The sequence below is a fragment of the Acanthopagrus latus genome, chromosome 1 (assembly GCF_904848185.1).
Source record: "Acanthopagrus latus isolate v.2019 chromosome 1, fAcaLat1.1, whole genome shotgun sequence".
NCBI lineage: Eukaryota > Metazoa > Chordata > Actinopteri > Spariformes > Sparidae > Acanthopagrus > Acanthopagrus latus.
This window is the reverse complement of record NC_051039.1, coordinates 12,538,375-12,565,999: the sequence shown is the minus strand read 5'-3', so window position 1 is coordinate 12,565,999 and position 27,625 is coordinate 12,538,375. Positions and strand designations below refer to the sequence as shown.

At 42.1% G+C, this 27,625-nt stretch overlaps 2 protein-coding genes across 3 annotated transcripts; both read left to right on the top strand.

The window, feature by feature from the left end:
• Positions 1-314: 314 nt before the first annotated feature.
• Positions 315-8,162, top strand: LOC119020488 (hydroperoxide isomerase ALOXE3-like). 2 transcript variants are annotated; one of them, XM_037099829.1, is made up of 15 exons: positions 315-406; positions 1,366-1,540; positions 1,812-2,016; positions 2,472-2,553; positions 2,733-2,855; positions 2,959-3,059; positions 3,472-3,638; positions 3,726-3,869; positions 4,473-4,676; positions 4,805-4,891; positions 5,316-5,485; positions 5,915-6,036; positions 6,164-6,264; positions 6,897-7,067; positions 7,270-8,162. In XM_037099829.1, exons 2-15 carry the CDS (start codon positions 1,388-1,390, stop codon positions 7,447-7,449), a joined length of 2,010 nt encoding a protein of 669 aa, XP_036955724.1. In that variant the 5' UTR covers positions 315-406; positions 1,366-1,387; the 3' UTR covers positions 7,450-8,162. The 2 variants fall into 2 exon arrangements, with proteins under 2 accessions (XP_036955724.1, XP_036955734.1); XM_037099839.1 differs by lacking the exon at positions 2,733-2,855.
• Positions 8,163-9,904: 1,742 nt separating this feature from the next.
• On the top strand, positions 9,905-20,280 carry LOC119020523 (polyunsaturated fatty acid lipoxygenase ALOX15B-like). Its single transcript, XM_037099884.1, has 14 exons — positions 9,905-9,976; positions 11,174-11,342; positions 11,679-11,883; positions 12,055-12,136; positions 12,832-12,954; positions 13,088-13,188; positions 13,416-13,582; positions 14,500-14,703; positions 14,811-14,897; positions 15,012-15,181; positions 16,151-16,272; positions 17,914-18,014; positions 19,428-19,598; positions 19,887-20,280. The coding sequence occupies exons 2-14, from the start codon at positions 11,199-11,201 to the stop codon at positions 20,064-20,066; spliced, it is 1,857 nt and encodes a 618-aa protein (XP_036955779.1). The 5' UTR covers positions 9,905-9,976; positions 11,174-11,198; the 3' UTR covers positions 20,067-20,280.
• Positions 20,281-27,625: the final 7,345 nt, after the last annotated feature.

Here is a 27,625-nt window from a genome sequence, read left to right as displayed (position 1 = left end):
CTGAAAAAAAAATACCATACAACAAATAGAACTAGGAGGAAAGATGGATGAGGGAGGGGAAACAGTCAGTCATAATAAGATTATAAGAGCTGATTGGCTTCTCAATAACACATTTTTAAGGGCAAATATGCAGCTGAAAATATGTGTAGAACAGAAAATATACGCACAAAACAAAGACAATTTGATGAATAGATGGAGTTTGAGGTGTAATTATGACACTGGATATCCACATCACACAAAGTCTAAGAGACTACACTCTTTGTGTCCGTGGCACATGTCTGAAAAATGCAGAACATCAATCTGTGTAGTCGACTCAACAGCCCAGATCCCTGAAAAACAGTGTGTGGCTCAGGCAAAGTGGAGAGTCTGACACAGTTTTACTGTACATGGACTATTTTACTGCATAGTAAGTACTTTTACATTTGATACTTTTCTCAGAATGCCTCTGTACACATCTGGATAGACCTACAACCAATCAGAGTGAAAAAAAAGTGCGATGTGGTGCTGAGCAACATAAACTGGCAGCAGAGCATGCACGGCTAAACGCATTGAGGAAATGTAAGCTTGTAGGCTCCCTCTGTATAGGAGCATAGGGAAGCTAGCGAAGCACGATAAATGTTAAAGGGGCTCAGTGAGACCTGTGTGTTGTGCTAGAACTTACATGAAGTCACATCCCTTTAAGCCCCTTTAATACCAACTTGGGGCTTTCTGCTGTGTTTGCATTAGCGTTTTTTTAATGTTCAGATGCTGGATGCATGTGCCCAAGCAAATGAAGCCTGAGTTTGCGGTCTCATCTATTCCACCGGCAATGATGTCATTTTAATAAGTAACTCAACTCTGCTCAAGAAATGACACACTGTTGACACAGTCAATCATTCAACTGCAGTGATGTGTAAAGTTGCTTCCTCTTTCAAGCTGAAGTTATGTTTCGTCATACAAACACGTAGTTAATATGTAAATTAACTTAACTTTTTCCATGACCTTAAGTATAGTTGGCTGTATTGGCTGAAACACTGCGGACAGAATCAGGGGCGACTCGTTTAATCGAAAGAACCATTCATCAAATGAACTCATCAACAGGCAAGAGAGATGCCTCATGAAATAATTACACTTCATAATGACTGGACTACATTTAGATAGATGGAAAAAGATCAATTTTACATGATTGCGATAATATTTTTTTTTGCATTCAGGTTAATGTATAATGACAGTTAAACAAATTGGTGGTGAGATTGGATATTGATATTATTATTATTATTATTATTATTATTATTATTATTATTATTATTATTATTATCATTATTATCATTATTATTATTATTATTATTATTATTATTATTATTATTATTATTCTCTCCCAAACAGGATTTTTGCTTCCAGAGTGAAAATGGTGGATTATGAAGTGACAGTTTTCACAGGCAGTCTCGACCATGCCACTACTTATAACGATGTCTACATTAAGCTGGTGGGCACAGATGGAGAGAGCCACCGCACCCGGCTCATAGACTACAAAGGGCCTTTAGCCTTCATCAAAGGAGCAGTAAGTCTGAAATATCCTTCTCTAAATATACAACAAGCTTCTCAGACTTATTTGTACATCACCAAGATATGTGCTGCAGAGCAAAACCTCAATCTATGACCACAAATGATACAGAAAACCCTCCATAATGAGCTCCATGAGATGGTGTTCTTCTGCCTTCTACTTTCAGTAATTGTATGTCAATTAATGTGATGTCATAGCTCCATTCTTGGTTGTCAAATCAACTTTATTTTCATCTCGATGTGTTTGGCAATTTATGTCTTTGTTCCAGGTGTCTAGTTTTACTGTGTCCTGCTCTGTCTCCATTGGAAAGCTGGTTCTGATCGAGCTAGACAAACAGCGCTTCTCACTGTTCCCTGAAGAAGACTGGTTCCCTGCCAAGGTGGAGATAACATCCCCTGAGGGAGACACCTACACGGTCCCCATCCACCGCTGGATCACTGACAGTGAGGTGCATCGCTTCAGAGAGGGAACAGGTTTGTGGAAATTTGCTGACAGACAGACATACAGACAGACAGATATACAGAGAGACAGACAGCGAAGAAGATGGTGACAAGAGCCTCCTCAGGAAGAAAAGCCAGCTCAGGCCCTTCATTGTCCAAAAAAAAAATACAAAGTACCAGAATCTGCTACGATGGGCTGCCACTAGCACGGCAGAATTTTGAATTTTGATGTCTGACATTCTGTAATCCTGTACGCTGTTCACTGTAATGAGACATTCAAGAAAGAGAAGCTCTGAAAGCTAGATTATGAGAAGGTGAATAAGGAACCATCGAATCGAGGGTCTAAGGACCCTGTACAGATTGTGAGGCACGCTGAAACAATGTGATGGTGATTTTGGGCTTGATAAATAAAACTAATTTGAGTAAATTAATTCCAACATTCCTTATATACCAACAAGTTTAAACTTTCTTGTGGTTCTTTCTTTAAGCTCTGAGAGCCTTTGAAGACAACCACCATCTGGGAAGGTACAGTCGGGAGAAAGAGCTAAAGTGGAGAAAGAAAGAGTATCGGTGAGATCTCACATGCCTGCTACACTTTTTGGTTGTGTGTATATATATATATATATATATATATATATATATATATATATATATATATATATATATATATATATATATATATATATATATATATATATATAAAAACTGGTATTTGGACTGTCCTCACTTCTCTGCTCTATTTTTCCCAGCTGGGAAGTGTATAAAGAGGGAATACCACACTGCATAAAGGCAAAAAACCCTTGTTCTCTGCCTCCTGAGGTCCGCTTCTCCTTCACCAAGACTATACAGTTTGGCTTCACTGCATTCACAGGGTGAATTCCTCAAATTCTGTCAGATATTGCAGCTTTAAGCTCTCTAGACCTGCTTATAAAACAACATATCTCACAATTAAGTCTCTTTTTTTTCATATACCAGGATGATTGAGCTGAAACTGGAAGGGTTGGCTAACTGCAAGAAGAAGTGGAAGGATATGCATCATCTTAATCGGGCATTCTGGCATAAAACTCACATGGCAGGTACTGAACTATCATAGTAGTGTAAGGGAATATTTGATACTGTTTGCATAGTAGTACACATTCAACTGTATTTACTCAGATAGTCAACTTCATGTATCATGCTACCTAAAAATGTTTAAATTGTTTCTGCTCCTGAGATAAGTCATTCATTTTGACTGAATGCTTGATAATCTATTGGCTTCTGTACTTGGCTCACTAAATGGAAAAATTCGAAAGGAAATGAGTTAGTATCTCGGTTTTCTATGTCTATGTCTACATGGTAACTGTATTTAATAAACATATAATTAAGACTCTGACTAACAAATGATTGAAACGACTAGAAACAGTGTCCAATCATGTCTGTCACTCTGATTTATATGAAACAAATTGTTCTCCCATTTTTCTGTTTCACTTAACTTCCCTCTTTTTCCAGACTATGTTCAGAAACATTGGAAGGAGGATGTGTTTTTTGGCTACCAGTATCTAAACGGCATCAACCCCATGTTGATCAGACGCTGTACGGCCCTGCCCAGTAACTTTCCTGTCACTGACAACATGGTCTTCCTCCATGGTCAGTCTAGCTTGGGAGAAGAAATGAAGGTGATTGTCTTGACCTTGAGTGATCTTAGTATTAGAATCACATTTGTGAGTGCAAGTCAGTTCTCATCCTCCCTAAATGTCCAACAGAAAGGCAACATATTCCTGGTTGACTACAAACTTTTGGATGGAGTGAAACCAAATGTCATCAATAGGAAGAAGCAGTACTTGATGGCTCCCCTGGTCCTCTTGCACAAAACACCTCAAGATCAGCTGATGCCACTTGCTATTCAGGTAAGATGACGAGTCAAATAAAGGCAGTGTTGACACAGTTACCTTGAAAAAGTAATCTGATTACATACTCCGGATTACTCCTTTAAAAAGTAACTTAGTTACTATACTGATTACTAAGTCAGATTACAAGTTATTTTATTAGTTACATTCAGCAGGTGCCAACCCCCCTCTCCTGTGCGCGACATTACTCTCCGACACGCAAGAAGAATATTAAAAATATAAAAATATATATTTTTACTGAGAAAAATGACAAAAATAATAATAGCGCACAGTGACTTGAATAAGTAACTTTAATCTGATTACTGGTTTGAAACTCGTTACTGAAAAAAAGTAGTCAGATAAAATTTTTAATCTGGCATCACTGAATATAGGCAATAATAAAGCTGCAAGCTAGACGCATGATATGATTCAAACTGTAAGATGTATGTTCCGCTGTAACAGGAAGCATCCACTTTGCTGCACACAGGTAGGTGCAGGGACATTTGCTGTATCCGTAATAAATAGTCAAACATATAAGAAAAATCTAAATCATTATCCACCGGTCCTGGTGATGTATTCAACGGACTGACTGATTGAACCTCATCCTCCTTCGTTCTCCTGCAGCTGAAGCAGACTCCAGCAGACGACAATCCCATCTTCTTTCCTACTGATTCTGAGTACGACTGGTTGATGGCCAAGATCTTTGTGAGAAGTGCAGATTTTAACATACATGAACTCAACGTTCACCTGCTGCGCACTCACCTGCTGGCTGAAGTGTTCACAGTGTCACTGCTGCGCAACGTGCCCATGGTGCATCCTCTGTACAAGGTAACTGTGAGGGAGAATTCTGAACTCACTGTAGTTTAACTCTGTCTAAACTGCTTATTTTTGTTTTTTAGCTTCCTGATTGGGTGACAAATAATAGTGTTAATAACAAAGTCCCTTCTCTCCCTCAGCTCCTCATACCTCACACTCGCTACACTCTGCAGATCAACATCATGGCTCGACTGCTTCTGATATCTAAGACAGGAGTTTTCACAGAGGTATGAAAAGACCAACATGACCCGTAGAACCATATCATTTACGGCAGTGGTCCTCAAGCTTTCTCAACCCTCCAATCACTAGTCGACCTGCTCTACCCGCTGAGCTACAGCCACCCCATTCTTCCGTCTTATCATAATTCCTTTTTTCTTTGCAAAGTAGCTCTCTGAAGACATTTGTTTTCCACTCATTTTAGCTAGCTTGAGGGCGTTTTTTTAGGGTATATCGTAACTGAAACAGGTACGTGTCAAGTACGCCAAGAGGAACAGATGGAGAATCCGTTTTTCAAAATAAAACAACTTTCCAACATATTTATTCTTTCTCTTCGTCCTGGTAGCAAATGACCTGCAGACTGGGTGGTTGGGGACCACTGATCTACGGTATTCCTCTCTGACTGTTTTCCTCACATATGTGAATGATCCCTAGTATGCAGCATCTGGTGGAGAGGGTATGATCACAATCCTGAGGAGATCCATGTCCTCCATGACCTACAGCTCCCTCTGTATACCAGATGACATTGCTGAGCGTGGACTGGAGGATGTGCCAAACTTCCACTACAGGGATGATGGACTCAGACTTTGGCATATCATCAACAGGTACTGTATGCATTATGATCTTAAGTCTTAGTTACATGAAGTCACTAAAAGTATTTATTCTGCTTTACAGTGTAAAGACTAAGACAGTGGTAGGATTTGTCAGAGAACATGAAATAAGAACAAAACAAAAAGGCTGGTAACTTAAGCTTAAAATGATGTTTACACAAGCCAGCAGCAGAGCCAGACTGTGAAGTCAATTTGACACAATGACCAAACTGTGTGATCAGTACATCACGTGATGAACACATGTGATGTAGCTTATTTTTATTTTGAGCATCATATCTCCTGTGGTAACTTGTTTTACTGACATAATTGTATCTATTTGTTCTGCTAGCATTACAAAAACAGTGTGTTTCTACTGCAGTGTGTATAGAAATGTGGAAATCAATCAGGAATGCGTTTTACTGAACTTATCCACATTTCTCAAAGGTTTGTGCAGGGAGTGCTCGGCTACTACTACAAGAATGATGCTGAGGTCAAGCAAGACTCCGAACTGCAGAAGTGGATTTCGGACATTTTTGTTCATGGATTCCTCTCCAAGAAAAGCACAGGTGGGCTTTACTGAAAAACAAATCCTAATGGTGATACATGTACATTAATGTACCATTTTATTGTTAAAGTTCAAATATGAATTAACTTTTAATGTAATTATCTAAATACAATATTTTTAATTCTCAGGAATTCCTCAGAGCTTCACCTCTGTGGCTGAGTTGGTCAAGTTCGTCACCATGGTGATCTTCACCAGCTCAGCACAGCATGCAGCCGTCAACTCTGGACAGGTGAATCTTGTTAATCTAAGTCTACAGCCACGGTTAATGGGGCTGTACTTTGACTAGTCCTGCTTTGAGCTAAATGCAAGAAATGATGATATACTCAGGTATGATGTTAACTATGGTCATTTTCTTAGTTTATATTTGGTACAAAAGCATAGGAAACACCTAGTTTCAACATACAGCATGTATGTGCACAGAGGAGAGTCAACCTATAGAATCTCTGTATGATATCTGATGTGCCTGTGAAACTCCTCCCCTCTGTAATATTTTGGACCAGAATTTGTAATATAAATTACAAAGAATGTAAAAAATGTAATTGAAAAAAATAACACAAATTGAGGCTGCAGCTAGCTAACATTATTGGTCCTTGTCCATGTAGTGCTCCAACCTCAACCTCACGTGTCGTAAAACAGACAGAATTAGCCATTCACATATGGCTAAACAGGTAGTTTCTATTCACTTGTACAGAAATGCATTTCCTTGCGTTTGACACTAGGGGCATTATCGATATCGTTACAGATGTATGAACACCAGTAACACACATATGTGGAATTTAGGCATAAGTATTATGTCCCAGAGTGTGAAACTTTGCTCAATATGACTTCCTTAATCAGTCATCTGTCGATCATTCATTGCAGTATGACTTTGACGGCTGGATGCCCAATGCTCCCAGCTCCCTGCAACGACCTCCACCAACCAAAAAGGGGACAACAAATGAGAACACGATGCTGGACACATTCCCTGACGTCAACACAACAGTTAAGGGAATGGCCACCGTGTGGCTACTCAGCAAGCAGTCCACTGACTTTGTAAGTGCCAAGACTTAATTAAAAATTACAAAAATAATATCTATATTTAACTAGCTTAAAGTGTTTACATAGGTTTATATATAATGCCACATTTGAGACCCTGATAAACATCCTACACACTTTCTAAAACTGTACATCGTGTTCATAATAGTCTATGTTTAATAAACAAAACATGAAATGTTTGTATGTATGATCTCATCAGGTGCCTCTTGGCCAGTACCCAACACACCATTTCACTGAGGAGACTCCCTGCAAGCTGATGAAGGAATTTCAAGAAAGGCTTGAAGGTTTCGAAGCTCACGTCAAAGCCAGAAATGGAAATCTTGGAGTCCCATACACATACTTGAATCCAGTTGAGGTGGAAAATAGTGTGTCCCTTTGAGTATCAGATGGTGTGAGCTCTTTGGCTCTTTGACAAAAGTTAGAAAGCATCTGCATGTTCTGTTTTGAACTGATAACTGTACTTCTGCATGTGATGCTTTTTATACAGCTGACTTGATTTGTCTGTGGTAAAAATGTGCTCCTTAAATCCACAGTTTAAAACTTATGTTGTTAATTTATATTTTAGGGCCTTTAACATATGCTTTCCTCCAAAGTCACTTGCAGTAATTCATACACACACTGATGGCAGTGGCTACCATGCATTGTGCTGACCAGCACATCAGGAGCAGTTTGGGGTTCAGTATCTTGCCCAAGGACACTCTGACATGCAGACCAGGGGAATCGAACCAACGGCCTTCCAATAACAAGACGCTGGCTCTACCCCTGAGCCACAGCCTCTGTAACAGGGCATCTAATCAAACAAAATGAATGTAACTGACTATATTACTGGTGTGAAAGATAGGCTTTTGAAGTAAACTGTGTCTCATGATAAATTTCCGCAATGAAGTTAAATCAATTGTGCTTTGCTAAATTCACTATATGTTGTTATATGTATCTATATGTACCTATCACATGGAAAATACTATGTTCAGTGCAGTATGTCACCAGAAAAAGAGATACTCCCACCATGGTCCTGTGCTCCACGAGTCAGTTGTTTCTGTAAATCACTGAGATAGAAGCTCTTTAATAATAATAAAGAAATTATTCAAACCATCTATGTTGCATTTTGTCTCTCTATAACAAAGAAAACATTTGGGTCATAATTACTAACACAACATGAAGCTGCTGGTTTGAGAAGTTTGTTCTGAATTGTTTGAGATATTTAAGCCAAACCTGGATCAGCTGTATAAGCTATACTGTTCAAAAACTGAAAACATGTTGTTTTTCATTAAAAAGTTCTCACAGGACTTTTATGCTGCAAACATATGATGATCAGATAGAATACAATGTCTTATTGTAGATTAAGCTACACAACAGTATACAAAGAGGTAAAAAGAAGCTCAACCTTAATCTACAGCATTCGTTTGCAGCAGCGGTATAGTATATAAAGATATGGTATGTAGGAATTCTGTAATGAAATGTCAGAAAACTCCTTGGTCTCTGTTACATATTTACTCAAAGTAATGGTGCTTTTCCTTATATCGATATTGCAACTTCCAGGAAGGGGAGGTTGATCAACAGTTGATCAAAAGTAAAGTCAAGTAAAGTCTTGTTGAGAGTGCACCTGTGTTTAAATTCTCACTAGACAATGTGATTCTCCCTCTTGTGTTCCCCTCTCCACTCTTCAGTGTCTCCATGAAATAAAATACATTTACTTGTAATTGTTCCAAAGAGCCCCTTTAATACAAACTTGCGGCCTGCTGTTGTGTTTGCACTAGGGCAGTTATAATGTTCTGATACTGGATGCATGTGCCACAGCAAATGAAGCATGACTACATTGGTGTCCTTTTACTGTAATATGCAAATGACTTACCTTTGGAAAGGAAACAGCACATGATGAAAGGAGCTTGTTTGAACAACCCTTGATTGTGGGTAATAAATTGGCGAGAGCAAACATTCTTCGCTTCCGCAATACTCAGATATGGAGACTGGAATTTCTTTAAGTAGAATTTACTTCCTCTAGCCGGCTACAACTGGAAGTTTTATGCCACTTCAACCAAACAGGCAGTGGATATGTAAAAGACATGACCTTCATTTCAGCCTACATGACCCACTGTTTCTTGTCTCAGTTTATTGGTAAACTCAAGTGTTGTTTCCAAAGTGGTGCTGACACTACTGTTTCTGTCTCTGCTGTGTCACTTAACGAAGACTACTTAGTCGAATTACATTCTTCAATTTATATTCGGAAATTCTTTGTAAACTTGCACCATAATTTTGAGGAAGGGAAAAGGGAAGCAGTTCAAAGAAAGAGGAAGTTCTTTTCATGAACTGCCTCCCCTTTCAGAGAAAGGATCTTGTGAGTTCACTCAGTGCCCAAGACTCCGAAAACGACAAAAAAAACGGGAAGCAGTTCAGAGAAATAACTCCCTTTGTCTCTGAACCGCTTCTGTTAAGTAGTCTTGGGAATCTTGGGCAATGAGTGAACTGAAAGCAGACTGTTCCCCTTTATTAGGCAATAGGTCATCTGCAAGACTGACCAATGATCACACTTGTTCTAACAACCATGGAAGACAATGTTGTCATGTTCATAACTGATGTTAATTAAGCTAATAATTGGAACATTCACAATAACCACAGAAAATCAATGGGGGAGGCTGGTATAGCTGTTTGCAGCAGGAGATGCCAAAATATCAAGACAGCAGTAAGTATTACAGTCAAATCCCCCCTCCCTGTCCTACCGGCAGTCTAGACACGGTAAAGTGCTCTCGAGAGTGACTTTTCAATTTCACATGTGGTTTGGGAAAGTCCCAGAGGGAGGGGCAGCTATTCAAAAGTCCCAGGTACGATGCTTAGTCCTGAGAGGTGCAGACAGAAGATTAGGCATCAGAGGAGCAGAGCCTGCAAGAAGAAGTGTGGCGGTGGAGCAGGTCAGTGATGTGGGAAGGGGCCTGGTTATGGAAGACTGTGTGGGTGAGGATTTTGAATTGGATCCACTGTGGGGCTGGGAGCCCACTAAGGTTCTGGAGGACAGGGGGGTGATGCTGTCACGATAGAGGGAGTTGGTTAGCAGGCAATCAACAGAGTTCTGGAGGTACAAGAGTTTCTTTAAGACCTTGCAGCAAATCACTGCACACGTAAGCAGCAAAACCAAAAGCTGTAGTATCTTTATCATGTAGCCCTATCTACATAACTCCATGTAGCAAGGGACGGGCTCTGGGTGCAATTAGAAAGACCAACATCAAATCAGAGCACTGAAACGACATTTAGTACTAAGCTAGTTAATGTGACACCAGGACATGCAATGCTCAACTTATGTATACAATTTGACATAGTGAACTCTCACTGAATAGCAGTTAATGGAGGTTATCTCAATACAGCTACTGTTAATACAAAGAGAAGCAGAAATTGCAGCCTGCTGCTTTGTTTGTATTGGTGTTGCTATAATTTTATCATCTCAACTCTACTCAACGCCAAGAAAGCCATTTTCAATCCATTAACACTGTGGAACTGCAACACTTGCAGTGCAGTAGTGCCCATACACCATATGTCAGAACAAACTTTTAGGATTGCCAGATGATAATGTTTATCAGGAAATGGCACACACAGACTGAAGCTTGTTTGAGCAACCTTGGACTGATCCAATAAAACAATAAAAAGCAAACATTTGGTTGGTCAGATATGGAGCATGGAGAGTTATAGATAAAGTTGCTTTCAGCAGAATTTACCTCAGCAATACTGCTGCAACTTGAAATTTCTTGTTAATTGAAACGGATAGTGTGTATGTAAAAGCTATTAGCTTTTTTCCATGACAGGAGAATCAATTTTGGGGGCTGATTCTCAGCACAGTTGACTTATTTGTACTGACTGAACACTTAAGATAGAATCAGCAGTGAGCTGATTAATCGAAAGAGCTGTTCATCAAAGGAAGTTGTAGAGAGATGCTTCATGAAATGATTTCACTTTGGAACACCTTGCTTAGATAAATGGAAAAATAGCATTTTCACATTAGTAGCTATGATATCAGCATATGAAAATGTTTTGTTTTATTTGTTCCATTCAGGTTCATGTATAATTACAATTAACCCCATCAGTGCTGAGATTTGTTATTATTCTCCCTCGTCCAGGAATCTTTTGCTTTCCAGAACCAAAATGGTGCATTATGAAGTGACCATATTCACTGGAAATCGGGCCTTTGCCACCACTATTAACAATGTCTACATTAAGCTGGTGGGAACAGATGGGGAGAGCTGCTGCACGTGGGCCGAAGGGCCTTTATCCTTCATCAAAGGAGCAGTGAGTCTCAAATATCCTTCTCTAAATGTATAAAACACTTCCTCAATGCTTCCCATAAGAGATCATATAAAGGCACATTTAATACCAGTTTAGAAAAGCTGATGTAAACCCTCACAAACTCAGACTCATATGCGCTGCAACAAGGTATTTTTCTACAATGCAACTCTTCAACCTTCAACCCAATGACAATGAGAAATGCCCACAAATCCCCATATTGAGCTCCATAAGCTGGTATTTTATGCAAAGTGTCATTTCGTGCATCCTCTTGGACCTCTTGGTCATCAAATACACTTTATCATCACCTAGTTGTTTTCAAACTTTTTCCGTCATTTCCAGGCATCTAGTTTTACCGTGTCCTGCCCTGTCTCCATCGGAAAGCTGATTCTAATAGAGCTAGACAAAAAGTGTCTCCCACTTTTGCCTGAAGACGCCTGGTTCCCCGCCAAGGTGGATGTGAAATCCCCTGAGGGAGACACCTACACGTTTCCCATCTACCGCTGGATCACTGACAGCGAGGTGCACTACTTCAGAGAGGGAAAAGGTTTGTTGAAATGTTCTGTCTGTTATTCTGTAATCCTGTAATCCTGTTCAACCTAATGACGAATTCAAGAAAGTGTTGAAAGCTAAATTGTAAGGATATTTATAAGGAGTTAAATCAAGTCAACACACTGTACAAATCCACAAGTTTAAACTCTCTTGTCGTTTCTTTAAGCTCTGAGAGTTTTTGAAGACAACAGTCAACTTGGCAGGTACAGTCGACAGCAGGAGCTAACGCAGCGAGAGGAAGACTATTGGTGAGAATTCAGAGTTTGCACACATTTCAGTTTTATGCACCCCAAAACTAACATGCATCCAAACTTCCCTCACCTTTGGTCCATGATATATGATGATTAATCAATTAAATGATTAATTGATTGATTAAAGGTGTTATAACATTTAGCTACTAAATGCGGAATTTCATCAAACAACGCTGGCTGATGTTAATTCCGCTTGTTAGCTAATGTAAGGGCAGCATGCTACGCTGGATGCATACTGCATCAGTCAGCCATTTTTAGGTTTTTTGCCTCAAACTTGCAACTACCAAGACTCTTGATAGTGACCAGAGCCCTCTCAGAGTAGAGAGAGTTGCGTCATCTCCGTTCAATGAACATTTTTTTTAAAAAAAAGCAATAACGGATTGTGGAGCCTCTCAAGAGTTCCCTAAAGTGAGCTGTGAAATACTACCAGCCCAACAACGTAAAATTAGCAATTCACAGTTAAAGGGGAAAGAGATACTTTTATTGTGCACCTTTCTGCAAGCTCCAAAAAAGAATGTTAATGATTTTTTTTTTTAATTATGACCCTAAAATTGTATTATACCATATGTTGCAAAAATTGAAATACTGAATGCCTGAAATTATGTAAAGAATATAATGCTTGCATACTCTAAATTAAAAGTGCAGATACACTGATATCTAACTGTTCCATTTTACTTTTTGTTTCTTCCCAGCTGGGATGTGTGCATGGAAGGAATGCCCCACTGCATTAAGGCAAAAGACCCTTGTTCTCTGCCTCCTGAGGTCCGCTTCTCCTTCACCAAGAACATGCAGTTTGCCTTCACTGCAATCACAGGGTGAATTCCTTAAATTCTGTCAGATATCTATTTATATAACTATGCACCTCTACCTGCCTCCTGACCTGTTTATAAAACACAATTTATTGTATAATGTATAACAACTATGTCTCCACTTGCTTATACATTCCAGAGTGATAGAGCTGAAACTGGATGGGTTGGCTGATTGTAAGAAGAAGTGGACGGATATGTATCATCTCAATAAGGTGTTCTGGCACAGAACTCAAATTTCAGGTACTGTACTGTCATGTAGATGAATGGAAGACCCAATTCTGTATGTGTAATAGTATACATTCAACTGTATTTATTCAGATTTTAAACTGTATTGTATTATGCGTCCTAAAAAGGTTTTACAAGTTACAGTGTTCAATCATGTTTGACCCACATGCAGTAGTCACTTAAGTTTATAACATTTTTAAAGCAAGGATGAAACTCAACAAGGGTAACCTTTTTTTTTCCAGAGTATGTTCACGAACATTGGAAGGATGATGCGTTTTTCGGCTACCAATTCCTAAATGGAGTCAACCCCATGTTGATCAGACGTTGTACTGCCCTGCCCAGTAACTTTCCTCTCGATGATGACATGGTGTTTACCCCTGGAGTGTCTAATTTGAAAGATGAAATGGAGGTGAATAACATGATTATAGCTGTATTATACTGCAATCCATTGCAAGTTGGAAGACGGTATTTCAATCTAAATGTGTCCCGAGCTTGGGAAAACATTGACGCCCATAGCAAACAAATGTTTGAATGGGAACGTGTGAACTTCTCAGCAAGCCCTACACTTCCAAATTTCACATAACTTGTTGCAAGACTTTGCACTAATGTGTGTCCTGTCTCACTAGTGCAGGACACGCAGGACGCAGAAGCACTGTGTGCTTCCTTTCAGTGGCCAACTGGGCAGTCCAAAGTGCTCCATGGCATGGTGCTCTGTGACTGGTTAGCAATCTACAATCTGACAAGAAAACATGACAACCTATTAGAATTTGAGTCACTGCCGTTTGTGACTGTTATTTTGTTGTTTATTTTTTGTTGTAGTGTTGTACAGTGAAATATGAAAATCCACAGTTGGCAGGTATGCTGGATGCATTTGAGTCAAATTATTTCTTAACCTCCCTCACCTATATTTCCAACAGAAAGGCAACATATTCCTGGTGGACTATAGTCTTTTGGATGGAGTGGAAACAAACACCGTCAACGGGAAGAAGCAGTACTTGATGGCTCCCCTGGCCCCCTGGATGGCAGCTATAGATTCTCTCTGCTAGGAAAGGCAGTTTATTACTACCTGCTTGAGCCCAAGCCATTTTGACAGGCTGACAATTGAGTCTGACCCCATCACAAGTCAGTTATATTTACATGACACTAAAACATTGAGAACTTAATTTCTCGTTAAGGGATGAATAGTGTAACAGGATGAAATGACAAACCTGCCAAATCTGTTGTAAATAGTTACATCTTTTCAGAAAAATCTTAAACGTTATCAAACAGTCCTGGTGATGGATCAAATGGACAGAATGAACCTCATCCTGTCTCCTTCTCCTGCAGCTGAAGCAGACTCCAGGAGACGACAATCCCATCTTCTTTCCTACTGATTCTGAGTACGACTGGTTGATGGCCAAGATCTTTGTGAGAAGTGCAGATTTCAACATACATGAACTCAGTGTTCACCTGCTGCGCGCTCACCTGCTGGCTGAAGTGTTTGCAGTGTCACTGCTGCGCAACGTGCCCATGGTGCATCCTTTGTACAAGGTAACTGTGAGGGCGAATACTGAACTCACTGTAATTTTAATCTATTTCACTTTTTGACTTTCTTGACAGGTAATATTGTCAATGACAAAATCCCTTCTCTCCCTCAGCTCCTCATACCTCACACTCGCTACACTCTGCAGATCAACATCTTGGCTCGACTTCTTCTGATATCAGAGAATGGAGTTTTCACTCATGTACGAAACGACCAACCTGTCCAGTAGTCCACAAAGTAAACGTTTCTTTATTTTCAATATCATCTACAGTATTTGTCATTAACTGTTGTCCTTGCATATTTGACTATTCCCTAGTATGCAGCATCTGGTGGAGAGGGTATGTTCACAGTCCTGAGGAGATCCATGTCCTCAATAACCTACAGCTCACTCTGTTTACCAGATGACATTGCTGAGCGTGGACTGCAGGATGTGCCAAACTTCTACTACAGGGATGATGGACTCCAGCATTGGGATATAATCCACAAGTACTATTTCAATGATGCATAATGTTTCTAATTTATTTGATCTTGGTACTAAATTAGACATGTTTTAATGACCCTAGGCCTTCAAAACATGCTGTTTGGCACAGATTTTCTGGTGAGGTGTTTATGGATCCAGTTTAAAGCCTCCCGAACTGCTCACAGGCTCATTGTGACCACCCCCATAAAATCAAACATGCTTAATGTTTAAGGGCCAGACAACAACTACTGAGAGAGGCATCTCGGAGCAGCTGATGGTGCTGCCAGGAGTTGCAAGCTGTTTCACCAATCTGCAGAGTTGCACTGAAAACATAGGCAAGACAGATGAGTGCTAAAGCACTTGAAATGAATAAAATCCTGTAGGCTATGATTTTAGGCATTTTCAGTGGTGTAAATATAAAACTGGGTGTGTTGTTCATGTAAATCAAGTAAATCATAAGATTGTGACATTTATAACGCCTTCTGCAATTCTGTTGCCTTCCCTTCAATACACAGCTTTGCACGTCCCAGAGCTGACCCAGTCTCTGTGGCATGGTAGCCGTCAGTGGTGAAAGGCTATTACATGGCGTGCGAGGCACTCAGTTGCCAGTTTATTTGGTTAACCAGCCTAAACTAATAGACGGCATAACGGTGTGGTCAAATTATTAGAAACATTTCAATACAACACAACAGAATGTCAAAGCCAAGGGAACCAAGACACTCCAGGGAGTCACTTTGCCTTGCTGATGTTTACCAAGAAATAGATAGAAATAGAAACATGTAACTCCCCCTAAAACCATAACTTGTCATTTTTACAATTCTGTTTGTGTATGGCTTAAATGGAAGAGATGTAATGTACTGACTGGAAGATTTCCATTATTCCATATTCAATTGAAAGAGATGTCCATTAACAACAAAAAGTGTCTTGCTTCTGCAGTGCATATGCAAATGTATAAGTCAACTTGGAATGTATTTTAAAGAACACATTTCTTAAAGGTTTGTGCAGGGAGTGCTCAGCTACTACTACAAGAATGACAGCGACGTCCAACAAGACTCTGAACTACAGAAGTGGATTTCAGACATTTTTGAACATAGCTTCCTCTCCAAAGAAAGCACAGGTAAACTTTACAGAAAAGCTTAACCCTAATGATGATAAATGTGCACATCAATCCATCAATCCATCCAGCCATCGTTGTCCGCTTATCCTAGTCAAATGCTTGATACACCTCAAAAGGCTCCATTCGAAACAAAGGAGCAGCTGTGCTACTCTGAGCTCCCTCGTGATGTCCAAGGTCTGAGATGCCAGCCATCCTACAGAGGAAAACTGTATCGGCAGCTTGTATTGGCAATCTCATTCTTTCAGTGACTACCCCCAGCTCATGACCATAGGTGAGGGTTTGAGCTTAGATGTACTGGTAAATCTAAAGCTTTACCTTCCGACACAGCTCCCTTTTCACCTCGATGGTCTGGCGCAATGTCTGCTGTAGGTCAGCAGTTCTTCTCACCAACTGAAAAGCCAAGCCTTCCCTTTGCTGTGTCACAGGATGGTTTACAAGAACTTCCTCATGGCCGAATGGAAGTCCTTCTCATAGGCTCTCCAACCCCTCCCACACCTGAAGTTTTTGCTTCAGTGACCACCGAAGCTACACCCCTTCAGGCCGCCCACTACCTGTCTACTACTTCCCCTGAACCAACTTACTTTGAAAGGCCCCCTTAAATAGTTTGATGGCCTCTTAGATTGCTGCCAGGACAGGTAACAGTGACCTTCTGACCACAGCTCCTAGTTGGCTCTAAAATGGAAGCTTTGCACATGGCTCATTTGGATTACATGTCCCCAACCTCCCCTGGGACCAATGGATTGGGGCCTCTGTTCCCAGTTCACCCTCACTACTCATTTGGGTTTACCAGGTCTGTTCTACAGCTTCTCCCGCCATCTGATCCAACTCATCACCAGGGGGTGATCAGTAGACCGCTCTGCTCCTCTCTTCATCCATGTGTCCAAGACATATGGCCCCAGGTCTGAGAAGATGACAAAGTTGATATCAATCTTTGGCCCAAGATAGCCTGGTACCAAGTACACTTATGAACCACCTTATGCTCAAACATAGTTTTCATTATGGCCATTCTTCCCAACCATTACCCTCCAGGTTTCTCCATTGTTGCCCACAAGAGTGTTTAAATCCCAAAGTCCCCAGATAGAAACCATTTTAGGATGCCACCAAATGACACCAAGAGGGTCAGGTAATCTGAACTCCTGTTTGTTGTGATAGCCCCCCCCCAGCCAATACAAAATGCACCATTGCCAACCCCATTTCTCTTCCCTGCGGGTGGTAAGTCAAGAGGGGCCTTTTTCCCACGTTGCAGTTTTGGGCTGAGCCTGACACCTGCTGACAAGCTTCCCTCCTAGGTCTGGTTGGAGGACTGGGCCCCAGTGTGCCCGTACTGGGCGAGATACCCTGTGTCTGTGTCTGCCAATTCATAGGCTCCTATTGAATTGCTCGTAGTCTGGTCCCTCCCCTGAGACCAATTTGTCTTGGCCCTACCAGGAGCTATTGCCCCTGACAACATTAGCTCCAAAGATCACAGGGGCACACAAACCCCTACACCACAGTAAGGTGGTGATTCTTCAGGGGTAAAGGTGGCAAGTTTTCTGACACATTAATGTACCATTTAATTATCATAATGCATGCATAAATCAAACTTCAATTTAGATATCTAGACATCATTAAGTAATTGAGTTTTTTCTGTATAATTCTCAGGAATTCCTCAGCAATTTGCTACTGTGACTGAGTTGGTCAAGTTTGTCACCATGGTGATCTTCACCTGCTCAGCACGGCACGCAGCTGTCAACTCTGGACAGGTGAATCCTCTTGTCTGTTTCCATGCTATTTTTGTGAAATATGTTGATCTCAAAGCGCTCTGTTACTGTTGTTCCTTTAACATCATACTAAATGTTGCTCCAGGACCATTATTGCAACAAACCAATTTGTTATGTGACAGCTTTGCAATTTGAGGGGAAAAAAATGGAAAAATACACAAAGGGGGAAGTTATCTTTTGTAACACATGTTAAAAGTGAGTATTTTAAACCATGTTTTCCTAAATCTTATAAAGTGGGTTAATTTTGCTGTCTAACCCAACAATGACAGAAAACTAAATAAAAACAGAAATTAAGAAGTTAACTTACTATAAAAATAGTAAGTGAACATAGTATATTAATACGCTTCAGTCGGGACACAAACCTCAGTCTCCTGGGAAAGAGTCCTGCACTCAACTATGAAGCCACAACAACTTGCTCGAAATGCAGACTTTCGTAATCAGAAATCATTGTCCTGGAGCAACATTATAGTATTTTAGGAACAACACCAACATGGTGAAATCAGACAGGTTACACTTCAACACAGAGGTGCTTTGAGCTAAATGTAACAAATGCTAACCGACTCATATAAATGATTTTTTTTTTTGCAGGTATGATGTTTACGACAGTCACAACCTTGTTTTACAAATAAATGTTATGATCTGATGAAAAGTCAGAGTATCAACAATGTTGTCACAGTGAGAGATGTCAGAAACAAACTCAGAGGGAATCTGGCTGAAAGTTACTGTGACATTCATTCACCTCAGTGTGAACCTCATGGGGCACTAGAGGAACATTGAGGGTATCACAGGGTTCATCCTCTGGGGGCTATGATGACGGAACATCATTTTATGTGCCTACAAGAACAGGTTTATATGCTGTAATAAAAAAACACATTATTTTTCTCATACTGTCGATGGTCTCATACTGGTGTTTTAAGCTTCCAGCTAGCTGCATTTCTACTGTGAATATCACTGCAACAGTCGCTTCTTAACCAAAAACTTTGCCTTATGATAGAGAGGGAATCTGATGCGTATTAGCCTCAGCCTCACTGCCCAGCAGGCCACTAAATGTTACAGATTTGTAATAGTCTTTGTATAGTTTTACTGGAACAAACTAATAAATTCCTGAAGTTTGACCATTTCTTTTTCCCAGGTAGCTGTAATGTTACACATAGATGCCAAAAATAAAGTAAATTCACTCCTGATATCCTCGGTTGGTAGAAGTCCATAAATGTATAAAATATGAGCGGAGCTACCAGGTCTGAAGAGAATGATTCCCTTTGGCAATGGAATTTGGGTTTGTAAATTTACAGACATTTTACATGCAAAAAAAAAAAAAAAGACGCTTAAATCACTAAAGGAAAGGGAAAATCCAAAAACCATGATATTGTCTCTTTCATCAATCAATCATTGCAGTATGACTATGGTGGCTGGATGCCCAACACACCCATCACCCTGCAACTTCCCCCTCCAACCAGTAAAGGGAAAACACACGAGGCCATGATACTGGAGACATTGCCTGATGTCAACGCAACAGTTCATGGAATGGGCACCGTGTGGCTACTCAGCAAGCAGTCGACTGACTTTGTAAGTGACAAAACATCATGAAAAACCATAAACCATATTTATTTTTAAGTTGTGTAAAGTACTGTAGGTCAATATTTCATCACAGCCAAAATATCATCCTGCTCACTTCCTACAACTGTGTTACAAAGTGCCCAGGACTTCTTCAAAAATGACATAAATGACATGCTATTTCTATTCAAGTTGTGCAAAGTAGGTCTATATATAATAATATATAGAAAAAATACCACTTTTGAGCCGCTGCAAACATCCTGCTAATTTCCACTTTAAATGTATGACTGATCTCACCAGGTCCCTCTTGGCGACTATCCAGAGGAGCATTTCACTGAGAAGATTCCCCGCAAGCTGATAAAGGAATTTCAAGGAAGGCTTAAAGTGCTCAAAACGCACATCGAAGTCAGAAACGAGAGTCTAGAAGTCCCATACACATATCTGAATCCCACAGAGGTAGAAAATAGTGTGGCCCTTTGAGTATCAGATGGTGTGAGCAGTGGGCAAAAAATCGGGTTCACATTAACAAAAGAGAAGGGACGTTCATGTTCTGTTTTCAACTGATACTTTACTTCTACGTGTGATAATTGTATGCTAATCCTAAATCCTAATCCGCATCATTATTCATCATTATTTTGTCAATGAATATACAGGGAACCTGATCAAACTGAATTACTGGGTGAAGGATACTATTTTACACACTGATTGTAACACTTAAGAAGTAAACCGTTCCTCATGACTTACTGTCACAATGAAGTTTAAATAACTGTAGGGATCTATGCTGTGATTAGTTTACTATATGTTGTTATATGTATCTGTGTGTCAAAAAAAAATACTCTACTGAAAGGAAGAAAAAAAACATATGAGCAAACCATGTGTCTGTTTGATCTCATGTGAAAAGTTCTGCTCATCACACAGAAAATATTTCCCTAATGGAAGAAAAGAGTTTCATGTCACCAGGGAAAGAGATGTTGTCTCCATGGTCCTGTACTCCATGAGTCAGTTGTTTCTGTTAAACATCTTTCAGCCCTTAGACACTCATGAAAGAAACTATATAATAATATAATGTTAATAATAAAGAAATTATTCAAAAAGCTATGTTGGGTGTTTTTCCTCCATAAAAAGACAAATATAAAAATAATAAGACAACTGCAAAAGAAGTTGAAGTTTGTTCTGAACACACTGTTGCCTCTTAGGTTTTTCTGTATTTCAAACTATTCTAGCTATATAAGCCATTATTAACCACTCTGTCTACTGATTTTTCCCACTTTACTTTCAAACATGCCACTAGTAACCCCTTTAAAAGAAACCCTCTCTTGATCGATCTGTTTTAAGTGATTTTAGACCCATCTCCAAGCTGCCATCTCCATGATATAAGATAAAAACCGATATCTTTTAAATATAACAATTACATTTTTTAAAAAAAAATGTCAATCCAGGTTCAGGTTTAGATCAGACTAAAGCACACTGAGGTTGACGTTGAGTGACACTTGAAGTCTTGCCAGTTACATTTTGAGCAGTTATTCCTTAAAGTAGATTCTGGGCATCATGCTTTCTGATTTGTCATAAAATTTCCTCCCAATCTTTCCAAAAGTTGACATTTTTGTAATGTGAAATATTTACATTTAAGAAGCTGGAATCAGAGAATTTACATTTTTTCGTTTATCTCAAAAAACTACTCAAATAAATTGATTGTAGAAAGCATTTAGCAACTAGTTTAATAGTTAACAAGCAGTCAGTTGATGGATTAATCATTGCAGCCGTACAATATATTTGAAATATTTTTAAACATTCATGTTTTCCATGAGAGAAGATTCAACTGGCAGAGGGGTTAGGATCTTTGCTGTCTCTTGCCTCAGCTATGGGTAAATTCAGCAAGGTGTGATTTTTAAAATCATGTGCGCTTTAAAGCAACATTATGTAACCTTTTTGTCAGGTTGGGGAAAAGGGAAAACTATAAAAGGGAAAGGTGGATCCAAATGCAGTGACACCGGAGGCAAAATCAGGAGAACAAAAAGCGAGCTTTTATTAAAGCTGAATACAAAATCTGAAAGCAGACAAAAGGGCAAAAGGCAAAGTAGCAAACAAGAATCAGACAGGTAAAGTAACAACTTAAAGGGCAAGACAAAGTAGCAAACAAAATTCAAAGTTCAACTCAAACATAAAAAAACTCAAAACCAAAAACATACCGAGCATGGACAGGAACATGGGCAGGAACATGGACGAGAGCAAGAACAGGAGCGTAGACAAGAGACAGATATCAGCAAACAGAATACACGAGACAGAATCCAACAAACAGAATACAGATAGCACAAGACAGAATCCACAAGACAGAATCCAACAAACAGAATACAATGACTGGGCAAGGAGTGAGGGGAACACAGAGACTAAATACACAGACACTAACGACATGACGAGGCACAGGTGAGGAGAGAGGAGGAAGGAAACCAGGTGTGATAATGAGGGGGAGGAGCACAGAGGAACAGACCAGGAGGGAACAAGACAACAGACAGAGGGAGCCAGAGGGGAGAACTTAAAGGACACATGAGGGCATGGAAGATCAAAACAAGAGACACAAGACATGGAGAAAGCAAAACGAGACACAAGACATGGAGAAAGCAAAACATAACACAAGACATGGATACAAGGATGAAAATCAAATACAAGAAACCAAAAACCAGAAACAAGAACAAAACAAACAGGAGACATGACAGAACCCCCCCCTTAAGGGACAGCTCCCAGATGTCCCTCAATACTAGGGTTCAAAGTCCAAATGAAGCCGGGAGGGTGGAGGGGGTCTGGAGGAGGGCCAGTGTCAAAGTGGGGAGGGTGGAGGGGGTCAGGAGGAGGGCCAGAGTCAAAGCCGGGAGGGTGGATGGGTTCAGGGGGAGGGCCAAGGTTCAAATAAGCAAGGTGGAGGCGAGAACTGGGGCCCACTGGGAACCAGGGACGTGGACTGAGGCGCAGGCTGGAACCTGCTGGAGACCGGTGACCAAGGCGTAGGCGCTGCCTGGAACTTGCCGGAGGACGGCGACGAAGGCGTAGGCGCGGCCTGGAACTCGCCGGAGGGTGGCGACGAAGACATAGGAGTGGCCTGGAACTCACTGGAATCCGGCGACGACGGCGAAGGTGCGGGCTGGAACCCCCTGGAGGCTGGTGGCGAAGGCGTGGGCTGAGACCCACTGGCAACCGGTGGCGAAGGCGTGGACGGAGACCCACTGGCGACCAGACCACTGGCTGGGAAACCCTCAAGGTTCTTGGCAGGACCACCGACGGAGTTTTGCCGGGAGATGGTGGTCTGAGAGCCGATGAAGGGTCTCTGGCAACAAACGACCTCGGCCGTACCCCTGACCGAGGAGCACGCACCGGACTCGGCCGAGCCTCCGACCGAGGAGCAGACAGTGGACTTGGAGTGAGACTCGGCCGGGTCTCCGACCGAGGTGCAGGCAGTGGACTTGGCGTGAGACTCGGCCGGGCCTCCGACCGAGGTGCAGACACAAGACTTGGCGTGGGACTCGGCCGGGTCTCCGACCGAGGTGCAGGAGCAGGCGCTGGACCTGGCGTGGGCCTCGGCCGGTCCTCCGACCGAGGAGCAGGAACAGGCGCTGGACCTGGCGTGGGCCTCGGCCGGTCCTCCGACCGAGGAGCAGGAACAGGCGCTGGACCTGGCGTGGGCCTCGGCCGGTCCTCCGACCGAGGAGCAGGAACAGGCGCTGGACCTGGCGTGGGCCTCGGCCGGTCCTCCGACCGAGGAGCAGGAACAGGCGCTGGACCTGGCGTGGGCCTCGGCCGGTCCTCCGACCGAGGTGCAGGTTCAGGCCTCGGCCGGGCCTCCGACCGAGGAGCAGGAACAGGCCCCGGCCGATCCTCCGACCGAGGTGCAGGAACCAGACGTGGCGTGGGCCTCGGCCGGTCCTCCGACCGAGGTGCAGGAACAGGCCCCGGCCGATCCTCCAACCGAGGTGCAGGAACCAGACGTGGCGTGGGCCTCGGCCGGTCCTCCGACCGAGGTGCAAGAACAAGACGTGGAGTGGGCCTCGGCCGGTCCTCCGACCGAGGTGCAGGAACAGGCCTCGGCCGGTCCTCCGACCGAGGTGCAGGTACAGGCCTCATCTGGACCGCCGACTGAAAACCACTGGCTGGTGTCGACCGGACCGCCGACTGGGGGCCACTGGCAGGTGTCGACCGGAACGCCGACTGGGGGCCACTGGCAGGTGTCGACCGGAACGCCGACTGGGGGCCACTGGCAGGTGTCGACCGGAACGCCGACTGGGGGCCACTGGCAGGTGTCGACCGGAACGCCGACTGGGGGCCACTGGCAGGTGTCGACGGGGTTGAGACTGAGGCCTGGACTGGGAGCTCGGCTGTGGCTGAGGCTGAGGCCTGGGCTGAGAGCTCGGCTGTGGCTGAAGCTGCGGCCTGGGCTGGGAGCTCGGCTGTGGCTGAAGCTGCGGCCTGGGCTGGGAGCTCGGCTGTGGCTGAGGCCTGGGCTGGAAGCTCGACTGTGGCTGCGGCTGTGGCCTGGGCTGGAAGCTCGACTGTGGCTGCGGCTGTGGCCTGGGCTGGGAGCTCGGCTGTGGCTGAGGCCTGGGCTGGAAGCTCGACTGTGGTTGCGGCTGTGGCCTGGGCTGGGAGCTCGGCTGCGGCTGAAGCTGCGGCCTGGGCTGGAAGCTCGGCTGTGGCTGTGGCTGTGGCTGTGGCCTGGGCTGGGAGCTTAGCTGTGGCTGAGGCCTGGGCTGGGAGCTCGACTGTGGCTGCGGCCTGGGCTGGGAGCTTGGCTGTGGCTGCGGCCTGGGCTGGGAGCTCGGCTGTGGCTGCGGCCTGGGCTGGGAGCTCGGCTGTGGCTGGGGCTGAGGCCCCTGAGCCTGACTTCAGGGAGCCAGGACGTGGACGGGTTCGTCGCTTTCTCGGTGGGGGCACTTTGTAAGCAAGCCGGGTTCCCCAGAACGGAGACACTTCGGCTGTGGCATGGGCTGAGGCTGGAGCTGTAGCATGAGCTGAGGCTGGAGCTGTGGCATGGGCTGAGGCAAGGGCTGAGTCATGAGCTTCAAAGAAAAGTTTGCTTGCGGCTATCTGGCGCGCCCTGCTAGCAGGGTTCGTCACAAAGTCCTGGTACCACCTGATTATCTCCAGGCCATTCACTGCTGGGTCCTTGATATACGGCCCAGTCATTCTGTCAGGTTGGGGAAAAGGGAAAACTATAAAAGGGAAAGGTGGATCCAAATGCAGTGACACCGGAGGCAAAATCAGGAGAACAAAAAGCGAGCTTTTATTAAAGCTGAATACAAAATCTGAAAGCAGACAAAAGGGCAAAAGGCAAAGTAGCAAACAAGAATCAGACAGGTAAAGTAACAACTTAAAGGGCAAGACAAAGTAGCAAACAAAATTCAAAGTTCAACTCAAACATAAAAAAACTCAAAACCAAAAACATACCGAGCATGGACAGGAACATGGGCAGGAACATGGACGAGAGCAAGAACAGGAGCGTAGACAAGAGACAGATATCAGCAAACAGAATACACGAGACAGAATCCAACAAACAGAATACAGATAGCACAAGACAGAATCCACAAGACAGAATCCAACAAACAGAATACAATGACTGGGCAAGGAGTGAGGGGAACACAGAGACTAAATACACAGACACTAACGACATGACGAGGCACAGGTGAGGAGAGAGGAGGAAGGAAACCAGGTGTGATAATGAGGGGGAGGAGCACAGAGGAACAGACCAGGAGGGAACAAGACAACAGACAGAGGGAGCCAGAGGGGAGAACTTAAAGGACACATGAGGGCATGGAAGATCAAAACAAGAGACACAAGACATGGAGAAAGCAAAACGAGACACAAGACATGGAGAAAGCAAAACATAACACAAGACATGGATACAAGGATGAAAATCAAATACAAGAAACCAAAAACCAGAAACAAGAACAAAACAAACAGGAGACATGACACTTTTACTTTTACCTTTACCTTAAAATAACAGCTCCACAATCATTTTCATGGTACAGTGTCTTGTAATAAGATGAATAGTGTCTCTGTCACAGTCACTCTGCCCCCATTACTTGTTTGCGTATTTGTCAAGGGTGACACCTGCGCTGTTTAACGTGATGAGACATTAAAGAAAGACATTGTGAAAGCTAGATTATAAGCAGGATAAAAAAGAGCAAATTTGTGCAAAAATCAACAAGTTGAAACCTTCTTGTGTTTCTGTCTTTCAGCTCTGAGGGACTTTGAAGACAAGAATCCTCTCGGCAGGGACAGTCGGGAAAAAGAGCTGAAGCAACGAGCAGAAGATTATCTGTGAGATCTCCGAGCTTACACATTTTAGATTTATACACCCCAAAACTAACATGTCTTGTTTGGAAAAAATTTTAAATGATCAGAATTTTTACTTTTTAGATTTGCAAAGGATTAATGGTTGTGAATCATTAACAAAATATTCTAATCTACAATTTCTTCCACCAACTTTTTTTCAATTTGTATCTTCCACATTATAAAACATCATTCAAACATCAAAATATTTAGCTAAACTGAGAATGGTGTGCTTTTACTTATCTCTTTCATATCATACATACTTTTCAATATATTCAGTGTTTCATGTAAAATATATTCTCCTTTAAATCAAATGCTGGAATGTGCAGAAATCCCCCATTTTCAAACTTGTTCAAGCTTTTTCAACTCTCATCTGCTCATTCATGATTTCAGCTAAACGCTCCATTCAACCTTTGAAATGTTCCACACCTTTTCAAGGTTAAAGGTATTCAACTTTTAAATCACATTAAAACAGTTTTCCAGAATATTCAACTTTATTAGAAGCTTAGTTGCCATGGAAGTCAATTAGAAAACCCAAGCCCAACATTTTGTGTCTTTTCCATCATTCCTCCATACATTTACACAAAGACTCAATTCAAACTTTGAAAGATGCAAAATAACTGTGTTTTTCTCATATTAATTTAGTGGGTTCATATATCATATATCATATCATATCATCAGTTTCTAAACGGAATCAACCCCATGTTGATCAGACGTTGCACTACCCTGCCCAATAACTTTCCTGTTACTGATGGCATGGTCTTCCTCCGTGGTCAGTCTAGTTTGAAAGAAGAAATGAAGGTGATTGTCTTGACTTTGACTGATCCTAGTATTAGAGTCACGTTTGTACACACATGTACAGCTGGAATTACACGTTGCACTTACATGTTCGCTTAGTATACATAATATCTGCACTGTATACATGTGGGCCAAGTCGTTACTCATTTTTCTCACAGAAAGGCAACATATTCCTGGTTGACTACAAACTTTTGTTTTCAGTGATTTTAGACCCATCTCCAAGTTGCCACTTTTATCTATGATATGAGATTAAACTGATTTCTTCCATTTGATTTTTATTTATATTTTCAAATGTCAATCCAGGTTCGGGGTTAGATCAGAGTAAAGCACATGGAGTGAGACTTGCTCAGACATGCTTCCTGATTTGTCTCGATCAATTATAGAAAGCAGTTAGAGATTAATTCAACAGTTAACAACTAGTCAATCGATTGATTAATTCTTGTAGCCTTACAATATGTTTAAAATACTTTTCTGGCCTTTAAAGGCACAATGAGGATTTAGATCATATAGAGTACAGGTGTACACACACACACACACACACACACACACACACACACACACACACACAGACACACACACATACAGAATACACAGAAGAGTTTGATTTCTAGTAACAAACAGTACTGAACCGAAAACACATGGAAACACATTAAAAACACTGAAAAAGCTGAAAACAATGGGAACACTATGATCACTCTGCACACATACACACGCGCGCACTGAAAACACATAAAACAGTTTGAACACACACTGTACACACAGTGAAAACACACTGAAAACCAGGTGGTGCACTCAAGGTGCGTGAGTGGCAGGGGTGAAAAAATACAAAGGGCACCAGCATGCAGAAAGGCTACTTGTGGGGTTCCTTAGAGGGCACTTTATTAGGTTTTGTTAGCTGGAAGGGCACCATCAAGGACATGGGT